General features: G+C 38.1%; 1 protein-coding gene across 4 annotated transcripts in view; it reads right to left on the bottom strand.

Annotated features, from left to right (window-relative positions):
- PLEKHS1 (pleckstrin homology domain containing S1) overlaps positions 1–21,441 on the bottom strand; it is a 44,638-nt gene that overhangs the window by 19,566 nt on the left and 3,631 nt on the right. For 3 of the 4 annotated variants that reach the window (XM_058189290.1, XM_058189287.1, XM_058189289.1), the window contains exons 2-9: positions 15,108–15,154; positions 11,676–11,749; positions 11,465–11,571; positions 10,294–10,428; positions 7,026–7,080; positions 3,401–3,505; positions 2,098–2,208; positions 1,304–1,390 (exon numbers count right to left, since the gene is read on the bottom strand). In XM_058189290.1, coding sequence (XP_058045273.1) covers positions 1,304–1,390; positions 2,098–2,208; positions 3,401–3,505; positions 7,026–7,080; positions 10,294–10,428; positions 11,465–11,571; positions 11,676–11,749; positions 15,108–15,135 — 702 coding nt within the window. In that variant the 5' untranslated portion in view covers positions 15,136–15,154. Of the gene's footprint in view, positions 1–1,303; positions 1,391–2,097; positions 2,209–3,400; positions 3,506–7,025; positions 7,081–10,293; positions 10,429–11,464; positions 11,572–11,675; positions 11,750–15,107; positions 15,155–16,271; positions 18,800–21,441 lie in introns of those variants that run through there. The other variant, XM_058189288.1, reaches the window with a different exon arrangement.

A 21,441-nucleotide genomic window follows, 5' to 3' on the forward strand; every position in this document is an offset into this window, starting at 1 on the left:
CTTCCTGAGTTGATTATTCCAATTGGTGACAACAGAAAACAAATTGGAGGATTTGGGCATTATAAAATAGGATGAAGGCCTTAGCCTCTCTCCCAATCTTTTTCAATATTTCCATGAATCCACTAGGAGAAATCATATGTTATTTTGGTGGTAACATTAGTATGCTGATGACATCTACCTATATACCATATTTTTCGGACTATAAGATGCTCCGGACTATAAAACTCACCTAGCTTTTGGGGAGGAGATGCTCATACTAAATCAGGCTGTGCTGAAGCTAACCAGGCTGTTTGCCATATGCTGCAAGGAGGCAAACTGCTGGGAGGCAGAGGCTGAAGGTGGGGGCTGGTGGGTGGGTGTGGCTTCAGCAACATTTGCTGTATAAAACACAGAGACATTTCCACCCACTTTTTTTTGGGGGGGGAGTGCGTCTTATACATAGAAAAATACAATATCCCTACCCCAGGCTGAACAGAAGATGAAATGGATTTGCAAGCTGTAAAGGACTAGGTGGGATTGAACAGTCTCAGATTAAATCCCATAAATGTGGAATTAGGCTTTCTGCATCAAGGAAGTTCCACATTTAATTCTGGATGGAATATTATAAATAATTAGATTTTTTACAATCAGTAATGTTCCATGGCTAGCAGTGCAGAGTCAGTTCTTAAACATTCAGGATGTTTGAAAAAGTTACTCCCTGAACTTTACCACAATCCTTCCTTCCTTCCTTCCTTCCTTCCTTCCTTCCTTCCTTCCTTCCTTCCTTCCTTCCTTCCTTCCTTCCTTCCTTCCTTCCTTCCTTTTAGGCTTCTCCTGAGCTCCTGGATTCTGCTAAAACTGGAAGTATCTTTGGCCAGCTCAGACTAGTCCTGGGTAGACTAGGGTAGAATGTCCCTTTCTAATACATATATACTGAGGGAGAAAAGCTGTGGGTTCCCAACCCAGAATATTAGGGGAGGACCTGATGAATGATATTTATAGTCACCATTCTCTTGCTTTGGAACAACTTATCTCCTGAGCTCAGAACATCTCCTTTTTTAATCCTGTTCAGAATAGCAGTTAAAACTGCTGATGGGCAAAAATTTAAGAGGTTTTGTTTCTATGTTGATTATATTTCTGTGATGATTTCAGATGTTTTTCAGTTATGATTATAACCCTCTTAAATTGGCATACAAATAATTACATAAATAATGAATGTGTAAATAAATGTTAAATGTTGTATTTATTTATGCAAACATCTGTATTGTGCATACTCCATGGCTAGCCTAATTGATAACATGGGGCAGCATGCCATTCTGCTTACCTGTGCTAAAAGACTTGTTGGAGAAGCATAATATTCTTCTTTGTCTTTTTCTTGATGTTCTTCAACAGGAATATTTGTTAGTTGCCTCTAAAACAATAATTTCATTATTCTTTACTCAATAACATTTGAAAAGATAAAAATAAATGTTAGCTATAAAAATCAGCACAAAACAGTGAGGTACCTATTGCTTCCTTATTAGAAAGTCAGAAATGAAGTTCAGAAAATGGAGGTCACTGATTAAAATATATTTATATGTTAAATTGTGAGGAAACAAAACCATATTAAAACCCCTCTCTGCCAGTTGGTATATATTTGTCTATTAAGTACAGTAATAAAAGCTGTTGATATAATTTTAAAAGACAGCACATGGTAAAATGCTCAGCTATCTACTGAACATTATCAAGCTAATGCATAGATCCCATACACACTTATTTTGTAAAGATAGTCTGGCCAAAAGGTAAAACGTTTGCATACTGCATTATTTTACATGCATCATTCATTCATCAATACTAACTGTCAAACATCACCATATTTGGAGCTTCACAAGAGTAAAAAGAATCAGAAATAGAGTAACAATTGGTTGGTAGGTTGGTAGGTAGGTAGGTAGGTAGGAAGGAAGGAAGGAAGGAAGGAAGGAAGGAAGGAAGGAAGGAAGGAAGGAAGGAAGGAAGGAAAGAAAGAAAGAAAGATAGCTTGTGAAATTATTCCCCTTATTGCAAATAATGAAATATTATTAACAAATATTTCACATAATCCTGATGGACAACATATCCAGTATCAGTTTCTGAACTCACCAGGCGTTGTAGGAGTTTTCTTGGTGACTCATAAATATGTATTTCTTTCTGGATTTCTTGACAGCTAGGGTCTGAGTTTGGCCTTTTTTGGTAAGCTGGTGCTGCTATGTCCTATGTCCCAAAGAAAACAATTAATCACTAAATGGCTTTATTTCAAAGTGCTTAATTAACAGATTTTCAATGATAGCTGAAAATTTGAGCTATAGAATTAATATAAACACATACTTTTGCTTTAATTTCCTTTTAATATGCTACAATTGTTGAAGAAAGAAAGGATAATTTAAAAAAGCCCTATGCTTTATCACTAAGGAGATATTTGTCAATGGCACAGCCAGGACATTCTGTTAATATTGAACATAATGTGGAAGAAGAGATGGGATTTTTTCTGAAAACAATGTTTCTCAATCTTGAGGACCTTAAGAAGTGTGGTCTTGAACTCCCAGGATTTTCTAGCCAGCATGCTTGCGATGCTTCCCAATTGATGATTTTGGTGATCTCAGATGAGAAAAAAAAATTGTTGAAAGAAAAGAGAACAGATCAGTGGTGGGATTCAATTTTTTTTTTACTACCGGTTCTGTGGGCGCAGCTTGGTGGACATGTCATGGCTTGGTGGGCATGGCAGGGGAAGGATACTGTAAAATCTCCACTCCCACCCAGTGGTGGGATTCAAGTCATTTAACAACCGGTTCTCTGCCCTAATGATTTATTCCAACAACCAGCTTGCCAAACTGCTCAGAAAGTTAACAACCGAACTTCCGAAGTGGTGGGAACTGGCTGAATCCCACCACTGCTCCCACCCCACTCCAGGGGAAGGTTAGTGAAAAATCCCCATTCCCTCCTGATCAGCTGGGACTCAGAAGGCAGAGAATAAATGGGGGCGGGGCCAATCAGAGGTGGTATTAACGGGTTCTCCGAACTACTCAAAATTTCTGCTACCGGTTCTCCAGAACTGGTCAGAACCTGCTGAATACCACCTCTGGAACAGATATGCAGTACTTGCTTTATTTTCATGCCACCTCAAGTATTGAATTAAAAAAATGATAGATATCTAGAGTTATCATAAGAATGGAAGAAAGTCTGATCAAGTACACCACTCCCAAAACTCCTAAAACAAGCTAAGAACGACTAAGTGTGCTTAGTGGAAATATAAGAGTAACTATTGGGAGAAAGAATGAAGAATGAAATCAAATTTCTTAGAAGAGCATATTTCTGGACCTTTTAATATCTTGTCCCTTTATATTAAATAACTGGCTTGCAATTAAAGTTGATATGTTTATAAAAGTCTATAAAATTAAACACTTACTTCATATTTAGTGCCAAGACACTGATCCTTTTTGGTGATAGAGGTAGTATCCAAGTCATCAAGACAGGCTGGGACAGATTTGGACCGACTTCTGACTTTCAGTTTCTGATTCAAAATTTAGGCAACAAACTTTATATACTTATACATAAATCATAACAATTGTTATCATAACAGCTGAAGACATGTTTCTGCAAGCAGTTGGGAGCAAGTAGTGTGCAGGATATTTTTTAGGCAGATGATTTGTTGTTACTTGTTCTTATTTTACACATTTCCTTATTTTGTAAACAAATTACTTGAGACCACAAAAATGGGCAGTGTATAAATTGCTATATTCTTTCTTTGAAACCACAGTTGCCCATAATTAAAATCCACATTCCATTCCATTCATCTTCAGAAAGTTATGTAAAAGTTAGCAAAGCACTACTTGCTTGTTTTATTGTGTTCATTGTCATTTAAGCCTCGAACATTTTGCTGTGTTGAAAATGTCCAAATTGTCTTTTCTAGGTGAAGAGGCATTACTTTAGGATATAAAATTGCATTATTTATGTATGAGCTCTTGCTATTAAACATTTTGCGACAGGGCTCATGGCTAGTCAGTAATCAGAACATAATGCATCTCAAGGATGGGTTAGCTTGGAGGGTGAGAAAATGTATATCCCCAGCAGTTTACAGACTACCGTATTGAAACGTTGCCACAATGCCAAGCCTGCTGGCCATTACGGTTTCTTGAAGATGTTGCATCTACTATGACAACAATTCTGGTGGCCCCAGATGTGGATAGACATTGAAGAATATGTGAAGGGGTGTCCCATATGTGCAGTGGCCAAACCACAAATGGGAAAACCCCTTGGTCTGCTACAACCCGTGGCTAATTCTCAATGTCCATGGGAGGAGATCGCTATGGATTTTATAGTTGACCTCCCAAGGAACAACAGCTATACTATTATCTGGATGGTAGTGGATTTGTTTTCGAAACAGACCCATTTCATGCCATGCAAAGGAGTACCATCTGCACGGTGACTAACGGGCCTGTTTCTCCAATATATCTACCACATTCATGGGGTACCGAAGCGCATAATATCTGACAGGATTGTACAGTTCACCACAAAATTCTGGAGGGGTTTGTATGTATGATAGGATCGACCCAAGGGCTGAACTCGGTGTTCCATCCCAGAACTAAAGGGGAAGCTGAACGGATCAATGCCATGGTGGAATGGTATCTGCGGTGCTACGTATCATACCAGCAGTCAGACTGGTCAACCCTCCTACAGTTCGCAGAAGTAGCCTATAACAACATGGTGCACCGCAGCATAGGCTTGTCCCTGTTCCAGGTGATGTATGGGATGGAATTTCCGGTGATCCCGGAATTAGAACAAAGATCGACAACAGAACCCAGAAGGGTGGGAGGAAAAAATTGCAGTGTGGCCTCAAGTGAGGGCAGCCTTAACGAAGGCTGCAGAAGAATTCAAAGTACAGGCAGACAAGAAAAGGGCAGACCATAAACATTTCCAGGTGGGGAATCAAGTCTACCTGTCCACAAAATATCTGAAATTCAAAATGCTGAGTAAAAGACTAGGACCTAAGTATTTAGGACCATTCACAATAACTTGAGTGTTTAACCCCATAACAGTCCTAAAGCTGCCACCACTACTAGGTAGGATACATCCTGTCTTCCACAGTAGCCTATGGAAACCCATAACTGCTGAACGGCCCAGAGATCCATCTCACCCGCCTGGTCCAATACATACAGACCACTATGAAATAGACAGAATTTTGGACTCCAAACTACATAGGGGCAAAGTCCAATATCTAGTGCAATGGAAGGGGTACCCAATCACTGATGCTACTTGGCTGGCAGTGCCAGATGTCCATGCCGTGAGATTACTAACCCGATTCCACTGGAAATACCCAAATAAGCAAGGAGAACCAGGATTCACAACCAAGAGCACTAATCCCTCTGCTTTATTCCTTACAGGTGGGATCCTGGTAGAGGGGGCCACCTGTCAAGTCCTGGCCGGGTTTGACACATGTGAGGGGGGGAGAGTGGGAGAAGCTTTCGGCAATGGCTTGTGTCAGCTTGTGATGATGTCCAGATGCCCTGGAGAGCTGCGCAACAGCGGGAAACATGAAACCCGGTGGCGAACAGCTGATGGGGGATTAGATTAAAGCACCGGATGCTGGCTAAGTAGTGCCAATAGATAAAAAGTGCAGAGAGGCAATCGCTCTCAGCGCTGACTTTGACCCAACTGCTCACTTTGTTCTGCCTTTGGCTGTGTGTGACAAATAAATCTCTGAGACCAGCTTTGTCTACGAGTAGTAATTTGACACCGGATGGACCTGGAGTTGACAGGGCTGAGAATTGCATTATTTATCTATGAGCTCTTGCTATTAAACATTTTGTGACAGGGATCATTGTGGCTGATCAGATAAGCCTTTTTCTGTCTTGGTGCTTTTCTGGAAACAATGCAAAGATTGTGTTGCAAGGCTACAATAGTTCCAGGTGTTCTGCCCTTTCATTGAAGCTTCAGATCTTTCCCAGGATGTGTCCTGGAGGGTAATTGATTAACACTTTAAGGTGTTAGTTCTTGGGTTTTCACCTTTTTTTTTGCCATATTGTATGTTGTTTTAAATTGTATGCCACCCAGACCACTTGTGCAAATGTGATTTATAAGTAAACATAAAAGAAACAAAAGTTTTCCCTTACTAGCAAAGACTCACTAGTAGTCAGTTTTATGATTGTTAATAACATGGAAGATGGATGATTAGGTTTAGGCTAATCAAAACTTCATCTAACACTTAAGAAGGTTTCTAAATTTTAACAATAGCCACAGTCTGCATAAACCATCTGGTACCTTCTTATATTATCTAGTTCATGCTTTTCTGTATAATTTATTGTGTTATCATTTTTATGATTGTTTTATAGTTGTTACCTTTGATTGTTTTATAATTATTGCTTTCATTGTTGTTGTGGGTTACCCAGAGTTGCTTAAGATAAAGCGTAATTATTTTTTCTCCAGCAGCAAAGATGGGTGTCCATATAAATCTTTTAAATAAATACAGTACAAGACTGTTTATATTTGATGTGTTGTAATCCTGTCTTTTAAAATTGGACTTGGATCACAAGTAAAAGTCAAGAATTATGTAGATATTATCTTGTTAGCATTCAGGAGATTAAGAAACCCACTTTCCTCACAGAAAATTTTACTAAAAGCAAAATGTGAATAGGGTGGAGGAAAATTGATTCATATTTTTAACTAAGGAGGAAAAACTTTAAGTAAACTTGTCTTTAATGAAGGCAAATAAAAAAAGAATGAGCTCATCATTATCAACCTCAAAAGTTGACAATGTTGCTTGTAAAACTGACATTTCTTGAGCTAATGATTTGAAACCTGCTTATGTAATCTGATTGCCTTATTAAAGCTTTTGGCAACATTTGCTAGTAAAAATCCCATTTGCTGTGCATGTCACGTTTCCTTGTGAACTAGAATATGGTTGGAAAAGGATGAAGGCAAATGAAAATTAACAGTTCAGCTTTTTTTTGCCCCTCCAGAAACATTAGATATGGTATTTTAATAACATATACTCTTGGTGTAACTCAAAATGGCAAAAGACAACATTAATTTACCTGTTTTTCTGAGCACAATGTAAACAGGAAGGTGGCCCATTCCTCAACTTCCTTGCTAGAATTTTAAATGTTTTAAAATAGACAAAAGAGAAATAGACACATGAGTGAGGAATCAAAGTGTGTAGACAGGTGAATAGCAGAAGTTAAAAATTAAATCCAGATGATGTTCACAACCTTTTAGCAACTCTGCCAGATGACTCTCTGTTATTCTTTGCCCTTGCCTATGAATTGCAGAATTAATCAAGAAACATGCAGCAAGCTGCAGCACCTATCTGGGCTTTGGCATTAAGCACAATGGCTTGGAAGAGTGGAATTTTCTTGGATTTGAATACTTGATTTGTAGGCTGGAATAGGAAATTGAAAAAAAAAAAATCCCGAAAGAAGACACAAGAAAACCACTTCCATATTATTGTCCAGTAAAACTCAGCCTTTCTAAGGAGAGTCAGGCTATTTAAGATATTTTAAATCTCTCCTTTTAAAAAGAAAAAGAAGAGGAAGAAGATGAGGAACTATTTTGTTGTACATCACTTGTTTGTGAGATCGGCAGCTTTGTAAATTAGGTAATAAGTAAAGTGTAGTCATTTATGTAAGTATCTTTTCATTTTATTTTTCATTTTTGTAGGAATAGATCATTGCTTTCAGCAGATATTTAGAGACAATCCCAAGGACTTTTCAGATATGAACAATAGCCTTACAGGGCTTAAGGTGGTTTCAAATAAGAAACTTATTTGTGTGGTTCTATTATTTTATGCATAAAATATTTTAAGCATAGGTTGAGTTCAGTTTTTAGCCTTCGTCTATTTGCCCAATAATTCTAATTGTGTTTTTTCTATAGAATGATAGACAGGAAAAGATGATACTTTGATCAGTGGGCTGGAACATCAGACAGTTCCTGTTAATAAAAATTGATATCAGACTAACAATGGCAAAAGAAATTATGCTTTTCAAATGACTCCTATGTATGTAGTCTTCAATTTATAACTTACAGCCAGAATCGTAAGTCAAAATTGTAAAACAGCCAATTTTATGACCAATTTTATTTATTTATTTATTTATTTATTTATTTATTTATTTAATTAATTAATTAATTAATTAATTAATTAATTAATTTATATACCGCCCTTCTCCCGAAGGACTCAGGGCGGTTTACAACCAGGATAAAAGCACAACTCAGAAAAGTAAAAAAAAACATAAAAACTACTTAAATTAAAAACTGAAGGAATATAAGACTATAATAAAACCCCAATAAAATCTTCATTAAGCCAGCCCTGCACGATGAAATAGAAAGGTCTTTGCTTGTGGCGAAAGGTCCGGAGATCAGGCAGTTGATGTATCCTCAGAGGCAGTTCATTCCAGAGGGCAGGAGCCCCCACAGAGAAGGCTCTCCCCCTGGGGGTCTACATTGTTTGACCGACAGCACCCTGAGGAGACACTCTCTATGGGAAGGCACGGGTCGATGGGCAGCTATTGGTAGCAGCAGGCAGTCTCGTAGATAACCCGGTCCTATGCCATGGAGCGCTTTAAAGGTGATAACCAACACCTTGAATTGCACCCGGAAGACCACCGGAAGCCAGTGCAGCTCGCGCAGGACAGGTGTTACATGGGAGACTCGGGTTGTTCCCACTATTACCCGCGTGGCCGCATTCTGAACCAGTTGGAGCCTCCGGGTGCTCTTCAAGGGAAGCCCCATGTAGAGAGCGTTACAGTAGTACAGGCAGGAAGTGACGAGATCATGAGTGACCATGCATAAAGAATCCCGATCCAGAAAGGGATGCAACTGGCATATCAGGCGAACCTGATAAAAAGCCCCCCTGGCAACGGCCGTCATATGCTCTTCTAAAGACAGCCGTACATCCAGGAGGACGCCTAGATTGTGAGCCCTCTCCGTGGGTGCCAATGACTCTCCCCCAACAGCCAGCAATGGCGTTAGCTGGCTATATCGGGACGCCGGCATCCATAGCCACTCAGTCTTGGAAGGGTTGAGTCGAAGCCTGTTTCTCCCCATCCAGACCCGCACGGCCTCCAGACACCGGGACATCACTTCAGTGGCATCGTTGGAATGGTTTGGGGTGGAAATGTACAACAGAGTATCGTCAGCGTACAGATGGCATCGTACCCCAAAAACACGGATGATCTCCCCTAGTGGCTTCACATAGATGTTGAACAGGAGAGGCGAGAGAACCGACCCCTGTGGCACCCCACATATGAGGTGCCTCGCGGCTGATCTCTGCCCTCCTGCCAGCACCGTCTGTGACCGATCAGAAAGATAAGAGGAGAACCACCACAGAACGGTGCCCCCCACTCCTAAACCCTTCATCCGGCGCAGCAAAATACCATGATCGATGGTATCAAAGGCCGCTGAGAGATCTAATAGGACCAGGACAGAGGAGCAACCCCTGTCCCGAGCCCTCCAGAGATCATCCATCAATGTGACCAATGCATAATTTCAGAATTTTATGAATTCTGTTAAGTGAATCATCACAGTAATGAAGCAAATCCGTGGTTGTAAAGTGAATGTTGCTTTCATAAGGGCAAACATATTCTTCTAAATGTGCATTTTTTCTGGAAACTAAACATAATATGGTTGCATTTTTTAAAAAAGTATAACTATTTTTTCTCTCATAGCAAAAAAGCAATGCAAGTCCGAACCTCAGATAGTTTTGAAAGGAGCCAGGCAAAATATTTCACTGGAATTTATTTCACTTAAGAATTAGCTCATATTTCCCTTCTCATGATAGAATTTCCTCTATTCTAGAATAGTGGAAAATAGTTTCCTCTTTGAATAATCTCTAATTATGAAAAATATCTTTCTTTCTTTTTTTCTCTCTCTCTCTCTCTTTCTCTTTCTCTCTCCTCCCTCCCTCCTTCCCATAACTGTGAGCAAGTGTTCTCCATAGTTTGCTCTTCTCTTTTGCAGCTTTATGCTACAATCTGGAAAATCTAACCTTGTCATAAACAATATTGAACTATGCCCACTTCTGTTAATATCCCTCTTCTATGCAAACTTCAGGAATTCAGAATAATGGTCTGAAATTATAGGGAGGCAGATTATAGCTGAATGCTAGAAAAAACATTTTATCAATAAGAGCAATTTCATAATAAATGGTTTCAAGTTTGAAAAATACCTCTTTCATTGGATGTATTTAAACACAAAGTCATACCCCAGAAATGTTTTAATCTGAGGATCCATTTTTAAAGTTTGGGTGTTCTTTTTTTCCAACATTATAACAAATTAAGATCAGGCCCCATAAAAGGATTATGAACTTACCTATCTCTTCCAATAAGGTAAAATACTCTATTCTCTGTACTGATACTCATCACTTCAGTGGACTGGCACTTGAACATCTTTTTCACAACAGACATTTTCTCAAAGTCACCTATGCCAATTTCTATTTTTGAAGCCCTGTCAAATAATTATAAAATAGGTAAGCAAATATTATAAATTCTTCTCAGATATGAGAAGAGAGCCTGTAGCTTATATCTGGTATATATTCCTGCCCAAGAAGTTCCTAGGCAATCAATAGAGCTATCATACCCAGGCTACAAAACTCAGGTAACCATTAGATCAGAGATGGTATTCAGCAGGTTGTGACCAGTTCTGGAGAACCAGTAGCGGAAATTTTGAGTAGTTTGGATAACCAGTCAATACCACCTCTGATTGGCCCGGTCCCCATCTATTCTCTGCCTCCCGAGTCCCAGCTGATCGGGAGCAAATGGGAATTTTATAGTAACCTTCCCCTGCCATGCCCACTAAGCCAGGCCCACAGAACCAGTAGTAAAACATTTTGAATTCCACCACTGCGTTAGATAGTTCGTCACTCTTTGCTTGTAGTCATATAGGATTTCAAGCCCAGATACAGTAATTATAGAATCAGGATTATGCCTTCACAAAAAGGATCCTTTTATGCATAATCATACAGGGTCTCTTTTCACAAATCTACATAGTCAGAAAGCGACTAAACTCATGCAACTCTCTTATACCCATTTATTTTAATGCATGAAAAGTGTTTTTGGCCTTTCCCTTCCAATTTCATCTCTAATATTTACTTACTTACTGTATGCTGCCTCAATTAAACAACAAATAGAAGTAACTTAGATGTTAGGAATAAAAATGGTGATAATGATCCTACAGCTTAAAACAAAACCTAGTCATGCTTATTAAACAGAGTTCAGTATCAGGGACTGTTTCATCCTGTGCTGGGGGTTATGGAAGAACTAGGTTTTTAAATATTTGTGAAACAGGGTTAGGACCATAAAGAATTGGTGGTCAGGAAACTGTGACACAGGGAAGGTGCAGCCACATATCATATAAAGTAGACCAAAATATGTTAAAGAACCAGGGAAATTGCAGCAACATTTATTATTTAAGCATCAGAAGTGTTGTGTTTCACTAATAATTCAGTTAAAATAAACTGTGGTACATTTGTTCAAATACTTACTCATTAATTTCAATGTGACCCTTTATTTGCTGGCCTTTATGATAGGTTAAGATGTAACCATTTTGGGCAGAATGAGAAAGAATAAAATATCTCTTTTTCCAGGAAACCTATAGAAAGGGGGAAATCAAGTTCATATATTAGTAGAAAATCAACACATTAGGAATGTATTTTGATGATGATGATAGCAAAGCTATCATTTTCTTAACTGTACCTGATTATTAAAAAGCTGAGGTGGTGGTGATTTTATGAAGAAACCATGCTTGTAGACACTGCAGCCACAATCTCCTAAGAAAGACAAACAAAAGGTTATGTTTTATAAAAAGAGATTGTTATTCCTACACAAATACTAATGCTAAATGCTAAATTTGGCATCCAAATTTTGGCCCTGAAGTATCATCAAGCCATCTCTCTTTTTCTCACTTACTCTCCACCTATGTTTTAAACATACATGAAACAAAATAGTAACTGCAGTAAATAAGGAATGGCATTCTGTATTTTTTTTTAATGAACAGCTCCAAAATATCCTGAATATGTCACTACATTGCAAATGCTTCCTAGAAGATAGGCAATAAGCAAAGTGTATATTGGAACAAGAAACAAAGAAGATAATAAGAGACACAGAAAATTAAGAGCAATTCTTGAAAAAATTAAAAAGAAGGTTCTAACATAAGAGTTTCTTAACCTCAACATCTTTAAGATGTGTGAACTTCAAATTCCAAAATTCTAAAATCCCCACAACCAGAATTTTCTACAGACCAAAGTTGTAGTGTGAGACAAGAAAAATAGAATGAAGGATACATAAATCGCAAAAGATTAGATTAAGATAATTTGTGTAACTTGGTATAATATTTTCTAAAAATGGGGAAATGGAGAAATTTCAGACATGCAAATACTGGAAGAAGACAGTGGATAGTTCATTGTGAGGAATGAAGATTTTTTTTAAAAGTAAAAATACTTATATACATATTAAACTGATTCTATTTATTGCATGAAAGTTGAAAATTTCACAAAAGGAAATTGAATGCCATGAGAAAATGGTTACTGTACTTAAGAAGTGAGAGTGGTAAAACAAGAAGAGATAAGGTTATGAATTGGTAATATACATATATGGGCTGAATATAAAATGACAAGTCCAAAATAATTATTGAAAAGCTTTGATGATTTAGAACAATGGGTGAAAATATAATCACAAATATATGAAAGGAAACCGAATTCATTGGGAGAAAGATGAAAATCAAGAAGGTTGTTTTTTGGAAATGATGTAAAGGTCAAAGTGCATATAGTAATTTGTTTGCCAGGACAGAATATACAGAAAAGTAAAGAAGATTATGTTTATGAAAAGTAGCTGTATAGGTTTTCTTTTATTTTATCTCCTTATTTTAATTTGTGTTCCATACTATTGTTTACACTTGTATTTGCAAAATGTTTCTTACTCTGAAAAGGAGTAAGATATCTATATATGTTTGTGAGAACAGTCCAAACACAGCACTGCCTTTTGTATTACTTCCAATTGATTATATATATCAAAACCAAAAAAATATTAAATTTATACTGTGGTAAACCATATTAAAATACTTTATAAAAATATATTTGGAAGAATAAGGTATTACCTAATTCTAATATCAGTAATGTAATATAGTTAAGTAGTGACGGTGGCTTTTTAAAAAAATGCTGCCTTAGATACCATGATCTGAAGCTAGATACAAATGAAAGCATGAGGAAGCATTTCTTGTATAAGCTCCTTTCATCCTCTGCATGATATATTTTATTACCATGATGCTATTGCATATCATCAAGGTCCATGAACAAGCCCATGAACAAGGTCAGAACTGGCCCATTAGTTCTTGAAAATCAGAAGATAGCCTGAAGGATTTGTATGAAAGTGGCAAACTATAGTTACAAACAGAATTTCTCTTTATCCTTAACAAAATTCTAACAAATTGACCTTTTGGTTCATAAAAATGATTAAACATGTTGATATGTGCGTACTATTCACAGAAAATTCAGAGCAATATTTAAGAAATGTCAAGTAAAAATAAAAATGTACGCGTAGAGCTTTTTGATGAATAAGCACAACTCAGTGTGAATCAAACTCAGTCAGACCACATTTCTGAAGTGTAATAAATATAAAGTAAAATACTTATATACATATTAAACTGATTCTATTTATTGCATGAAAGTTGAAAATTTCACAAAAGGAAATTGAATGCCATGAGAAAATGGTTACTGTACTTAAGAAGTGAGTGGTAAAACAAGAAGAGATAAGGTTATGAATTGGTAATATACATATATGGGCTGAATATAAAATGACAAGTCCAAAATAATTATTGAAAAGCTTTGATGATTTAGAACAATGGGTGAAAATATAATCACAAATATATGAAAGGAAACCGAATTCATTGGGAGAAAGATGAAAATCAAGAAGGTTGTTTTTTGGAAATGATGTAAAGGTCAAAGTGCATATAGTAATTTGTTTGCCAGGACAGAATATACAGAAAAGTAAAGAAGATTATGTTTATGAAAAGTAGCTGTATAGGTTTTCTTTTATTTTATCTCCTTATTTTAATTTGTGTTCCATACTATTGATTACACTTGTACTTGCAAAATGTTTCTTACTCTGAAAAGGAGTAAGATATCTATATATGTTTGTGAGAACAGTCCAAACACAGCACTGCCTTTTGTATTACTTCCAATTGATTATATATATCAAAACAAAAAAATATATTAAATTTATACTGTGGTAAACCATATTAAAATACTTTATAAAAATATATTTGGAAGAATAAGGTATTACCTAATTCTAATATCAGTAATGTAATATAGTTAAGTAGTGACGGTGGCTTTTTTAAAAAATGCTGCCTTAGATACCATGATCTGAAGCTAGATACAAATGAAAGCATGAGGAAGCATTTCTTGTATAAGCTCCTTTCATCCTCTGCATGATATATTTTATTACCATGATGCTATTGCATATCATCAAGGTCCATGAACAAGCCCATGAACAAGGTCAGAACTGGCCCATTAGTTCTTGAAAATCAGAAGATAGCCTGAAGGATTTGTATGAAAGTGGCAGACTATAGTTACAAACAGAATTTCTCTTTATCCTTAACAAAATTCTAACAAATTGACCTTTTGGTTCATAAAAATGATTAAACATGTTGATATGTGCGTACTATTCACAGAAAATTCAGAGCAATATTTAAGAAATGTCAAGTAAAAATAAAAATGTACGCGTAGAGCTTTTTGATGAATAAGCACAACTCAGTGTGAATCAAACTCAGTCAGACCACATTTCTGAAGTGTAATAAATATAAAGAGTAAAATATAAAGCATGGACAAGGACATTTTATGCTTCATTGACTAACAGCTTAATGAAAGGAGCAAGACTTTAGGTATGAAAATCTGATTCTAAGGTGGCTTAAGAATGTCCATGGTCAAATTCTTGATTAGGTTTGAAATGGGGATCAAAGACATCTTGAAAAAAGAGTTGGAATATAACACAGTGGCTATAACAAATTATTATAACTTTATAACAGATACTTGTTCTGACTGCATTCATTGAACAAGGCATATATTGACAAATATCAAGTATCAAAAATGCTGTGAAAAGAGAAATACAAAAACATGTTTAGAATTTATGTACCAATACTAGTTCTTCTTGTGGAATCCATATTTGATTATTAATTCAACCTGAAAAATAAACAAAGAATGAATGAACGTTAAAGAAGAACTTCACTGTTTCTCAAGGCTGTCATAATGAAAGGATTTCTAGAAGACAGACCTTTTCTTTTCAGGATTCATTAATTCACTAATCCTATTCATCTATTTAATACAAAAAGAAACTATAACCATACAAATTATTATTAGATGGTAACCAATATTGTTTGTCAATCTTTTTAAAATTTAAGTTACTCATATACTTGCGATAAAATAAAATGCTTTCATATGCCAAAACAAACAAAAAACCTCATATAGTTTTCAGTTTTCCCCAAAGGATGTAGTCTTTGCCAAGAATAAGAATGTGATATTTTATTTCTAATTTTCTTGTCCACTAAGAGCAGTTGCTATTTAGAATGTTACGCAAAAAAAAAAAAGTACTGGAAGATTCAATTACCATCCTGGAAATTCAACAGAATAATAAAATGCAACAAAAAGTCCTTTGAGATTAGAATTGTAAGAATTGCATTGATAAAAGATTTGTAAGAAGGAAAACAGATTTAGGAACTGATATATAATACTGTTTAGCAATATATGAAATTCCTACTTTTCTTTCATCTTGCAGATAAAAACATTAGTATTAACAAAATGAACAATTGAAAGGACATTAGTATTATGCAAACAGATTTATTTATGAATAGGACTTCCCTTTTTTCCCTTTTATCTTTTGCCTACAGAAAGGCCCTTTAATCTGCTTAAACTATTTTTGATAGCCTGTTTAGAGGCAAAGGTAGTGTGTCTGCGCCCCCTGAGCCGGGCCTGCTGCCAGAAAGTGACTTGGACAGTGAGGGAGAAGGGCCATCAGGACTTACCTCGGGAGCACCGGCTTCCCTGGCTTAACTCCAGGAGCCAGAAGCAGGCCAGGTGAAAGAGATAACGAGACCTCCATCCCCTGACTTCCCCCCCCCAGGCCACGCCTGCAGACCCAGCTGACAGCAATCAGGCATGGTTGAATCCTAGGTTTCGTAGACAGGAGAGGAGGGAACAACAGAAGCAAGGGTGGGGCAGGCCATATAGTAGCAGTATTGGGTTTCTATCGGTTCACCCTGGTTCAGGCGAACCGGTAGTAGCGGCAGGAGTCTCTACCCACCTGCATCATTATCGAAGCTCTGCTCATGTGAAGGTTCTGCACATGCGCAGAAGCACCGCGCGTGCTCCCGGTTCCAAACCGGTAGTGAAGATAAATGGAACCCACTACTGTATAGTAGGTCTGCTAATAAATGTCACTTTAGTAGCAGGATTACAGTCAAAACGAAGATTTTCAAAACTGATTCTAGCCTCTATGCTGAACAGAATTCACCATATTGTAGAAATATATTAGATTTGTCTGAAGAAAGGAACCATGGCTTTTGAATGCTAGTGCCAAGATAAAAGGAAAAAAAATAGGACAATGTGTTAAATTTGAAATATAGTCCATAACCATTGGAAGCTAATTCATGTGCAATTTTTCCCCCTCTTTTCTAAGTATTTAGAAAACACAGTGCTTAGTGAAGAGTACCAAACAGACATGATCTGTTCACCAGTTATGTTTCAGGACAAGAAAGATTTCCTTCACATTAGAGATGAGAATTTTGTGGATACATACAGTTGTTACACTGGAGTGAATTTTCTCTTGTTTTTCTCTAGAAATAAATTCAGAACATCAACTGTTCACTAAAAGTTCCATTTCTACAAGGAATTAACTGAAGAAAACTGCAGAGTTTTTAAAAACCCTATTTTATCATGAGATTAATCATTCACTGCATTAAAACCCTATTCCTCTTCCTCTTTCTACTTCATCACATCTGTGACTAGTGCATAACATAATTCTTTGTTTGCAAGGAACGAAAGGAACAACCTGGATAGCAAATATCACTTCTGTATTAATTTCTGCTATATGAAGAATATATTTTACTTTAACATCAGCCTACCAGAAAGGGGGCCTAGAATGAAACTTATAATTGGGGTTATTGTTCCCTCCTTGCCTTTATTTTTCAGGGAACTAGGAACTGTTTTTTCTGAGATGCTTACCATCTCAGTCCTTGTGGACTGAGATGTCTCTTATCTGACTATTGCTGAGCCAGTGGATCTTCATTCTCCTGACTTTCAAAGATATTCCCACAGACTACTATACATGCACACCCATAAATGTAAGGTAAAGGTTTCCCTTGCACATATGTACTAGTCATTTTCAACTCTAGGGGGCAGTGCTCATCTCCGTTTCAAAGTCGAAGGGCCAGCGCTGTCCAAAGACATCTCTGTGATCATGTGGCCGGCATGACTAAACACCAAAGGTGCATGGAACGTTTTTACCTTCTCACCAAAGGTGGTCCCTATTTTTCTACTTGCATTTTTTATGGGCTTTCAAACTGCTAGGTTGGCAGAAGCTGGGACAAATAATGGGAGCTCACCCTGTTACGTGGCACTAAGGATTTGAACTGCTGAACTGCCGTCCTTTTGATTGACAAGCTCAGCGTCTTAGCCACTGAGCCACCGCATCCCATAAATGTGCATATGCCCAATAAAACCTGCCTACAAGAAGCAGTGCTACTAGTGATTAGTGATAATCAGGAATGATAACAGGTGAATTGTCCACTGGAAGGATATTGTAGCCTGCTGCCTGGATTGAATAGCTTTCAAATTGTTGCCAAAATATCTCAGTCTGGGCAGGATTTTCTTAAATTGGTTTAGAATATAGCCAGTATAAGCACAGGGCAGGTACAGATTGAGGGTGCTGGGCTACAAAGCTCTTTTATAACTAAATATTTTGTTTCAGCTTTGTGGGGCAACTGCATTTTACATTCAAGATATTCAAGTGACATATATTCTATATTCTTCAAAATATTGGTTTTCTACTATTTTAAAATTAATCTTTGATGGTAAATGCCTCTTGAGTGGAGGGATAGCTTCAGTCACAGATGGCATGATGTTCTTACTATTTCTGCACTTATTTCTATTTATTATCTAATTAAATCGATATCCCACCAAAAACAACCAAGAAACACAGCAAGTCTAGGAGATGTGCTCAATCATTCAATAAGTGGATCAGAGAATAGTTGAAAGAGCCAAAAACAAGAAATTAGTAGTCATCCTCCAATAAGAAAGAAGACAACAAATCTAAAATACAAACCACACTTAATATATTACTTAAAAGTGGATTCCAATTCAGTCAAATATTTGTTTAAAGAATTGAAACAGAACCTGAGGTGGGAATGGGGATCACTTGCCTGAATAAAAAATATTTATCAGATATTTAAGAAAAAAATTAACAAACAATTGTCTTATCAAAACAGACACCAGACTTTTCTCATAAAACTATTAAGTTTTTGATTACCTAAAAATGCATTCTGCCATGTCAAATATGAAGAAAATATCATAGATGTTAAGATATCTTAGATAGATGTTGAAGATTGTAACATATTAAGCAGCATCTACATCGGCCATGTTAACAAAAAAGTTGAGAATGACAATGATAGAGTATATCATATTGTAATAAAATAGGATCTAAAGGGCCTCTGTGGCTCAGACTGCTAATGCAGTCTGTTATTAACAGCAGCTGCCTGCAATTACTGCAGGTTCTAGTCCCACCAGGCCCAAGGTTGACTCAGCCTTCCATCCTTTATAAGGTAGGTAAAATGAGGATCCACATTGTTGGGGGCAATACGTTGACTTTGTATATAAATATACAAATAGAATAAAGACTATTGCTAACATACTCTAAGCCGCCCTGAGTCTTCGGAGAAGGGCGGGATATAAATGCAAATAAAAAAAAAATCTTTGCTTGACAAAGTTTCTCATAAAACCCATTATTTCACCATGAAAAATAGCAAATAATTATTTGATAGAGAATGGTGGGATATTATTTGCTTATATAAGAAAAATTCATCCATGCAACAGTTTGTAATAGAAATTATGGGAATGTTAAATTTACAACATCATGTAAATCTAATTTCATTCCAATACGTTGGTTCCGTCTCAGGCGCCTGATGAACCCGGAGAGGTTCCGGACGGAGCTTGGGCCATTTCCTGAGGGTCTGGCTCACGGCACGGCTGAAGAACTAGTCGCGTCCTGGGAACCAAAATTGGGTAGATCCAGGTGAGACGTCGGAGGGCGGTCTTGTTGAGATTGTTTGGGATGAGTTTGACCCTGTGGCTCCTGAGGACATGGACAGGTTGCTGGGTAGGTTGAACGCCACCACGTGTTTACTGGACCCGTGCCCCTCCTGGTTGGTACTGGCCACTCAGGAGGTGACACGAGGCTGGCTCCAGGAGATTACGAATGCTTCTTTGGTGGAAGGGGTCTTTCCGGCCGCCTTGAAAGAGGCGGTGGTGAGGCCCCTCCTCAAGAAGCCTTCCCTGGACCCAGCTGTTTTAGGTAATTAGGCTTTGGTCGCGTTGGTGGATGATCTCTGGAGGGCCAGGGATAGGGGTTATTCCTCTGCCTTGGTCCTATTAGACCTCTCAGCGGCTTTTGATACCATCGACCATGGTATCCTGCTGCACCGGTTGGAGGGATTGGGGGTGGGAGGCACCGTCCTATCTCCTATCTCTCCAATCGGTCGCAGACGGTGTTGACAGGGGGGCAGAGGTCGGCCCCGAGGTGCCTCACTTGTGGGGTGCCGCAGGGGTCGATTCTCTCGCCCCTTCTGTTCAACATCTATATGAAGCCGCTGGGTGAGATCATCAATGGTTTCGGTGTGAGGTACCAGCTGTACGCTGATGACACCCAGCTGTACTTTTCCACACCAGACCACCCCAACGAAGCTATCGAAGTTTTGTCCCGGTGTCTGGAGGCCGTACGGGTCTGGATGGGGAGAAACAGGCTCAAGCTCAATCCCTCCAAGACAGAGTGGCTGTGGATGCTGGCATCCCGGTACAGTCAGCTGCAGCCGCGGCTGACTGTTGGTGGCGAGTCATTGGCCCCGATGGAGAGGGTGCGCAACTTGGGCGTTCTCCTGGATGAACGGCTGTCCTTTGAAGATCATTTGGCGGCCGTCTCCAGGAGAGCTTTTTACCAGGTCCGCCTGGTTCGCCAGTTACGCCCCTTTCTAGACCGGGATGCCCTATGCACGGTCACTCACGCTCTCGTGACGTCTCGTCTGGATTACTGCAATGCTCTCTACATGGGGCTCCCCTTGAGGTGCACCCAGAGACTCCAGTTAGTTCAGAATGCGGCTGCGCGGGTGATAGAGGGAGCCCCTCGTGGCTCCCATGTGACACCTCTCCTGCGCAGACTGCACTGGCTACCTGTGGTCTTCCGGGTGCGCTTCAAGGTTTTGGTGACTATCTTCAAAGCGCTCCATGGCATAGGGCCGGGATACTTATGGGACCGTCTGCTGCTACCGAATACCTCTCACCGACCCGTGCGCTCTCACAGAGAGGCACTCCTCAGGGTGCCGTCGGCCAGACAGTGCCGGCTGGCGACACCCAGGGGAAGGGCCTTCTCTGTGGGGGCTCCCACCTTCTGGAACGAGCTTCCCCCAGGACTTCGCCAACTTCCCGACCTCCGAACCTTTCGCCGCGAGCTTAAGACACATCTATTTATTTGCACAGGACTGGACTAGATTTTAAATTCAAATTGGTTTTAATGGGGATTTTATTATTTTTATTATCATTTTAATTATTCGGCCAATTATAATAAGTTTTTTAATGGATGTTTTATTTGTATTTATATGTATGTTTTTATCTGGTTGTGAACCGCCCTGAGTCCCTAGGGAGATAGGGCGGTATAAAAATATGAAAAAATAAATAAATAAATAAATAAATAAATATAATTTTGGTTGTTCCATATCTCCTAGTAATCAATTATTATGTACTTATATTATATTCCTGTTACAATAATGTAGTAGGCATTGTTCAAAAATTATTTTCAAACTACAATATTGTAGATCCGAACAATTCTGCTACTATAAAAGCTTATTAAAAATAAAGCTTGTTTTACTTAAAAAATAATGATTTAAAAAAAAATAAGACTGTAGATAAGCTAAAGGAAACATAAGATACCTTTGAATCTGGACAGTTAGTTTGTCTTCTTCCAAATGGTAAATCTTTCAAATAAGTGCCTACTTAGTCTTATAGGACATACACCAAACAATATTAGAGTAAGTTAGTGTCATTTGTTTTATTCGTGCCATTTGTATAAATTTTCTTGAGACTGAGGGATGGTAAAACACCTTTAAAATTAAAGGATGTTATCTTATGTATGTACATACTTGTGAATTTATAAGAGGGGCTATGGAATACTAAAAAAGGGCAGGACTATTAACTTCAGAGGATTTCCA

The sequence above is a fragment of the Ahaetulla prasina genome, chromosome 6 (genome assembly GCF_028640845.1).
Source record: "Ahaetulla prasina isolate Xishuangbanna chromosome 6, ASM2864084v1, whole genome shotgun sequence".
Lineage (NCBI taxonomy): Eukaryota > Metazoa > Chordata > Lepidosauria > Squamata > Colubridae > Ahaetulla > Ahaetulla prasina.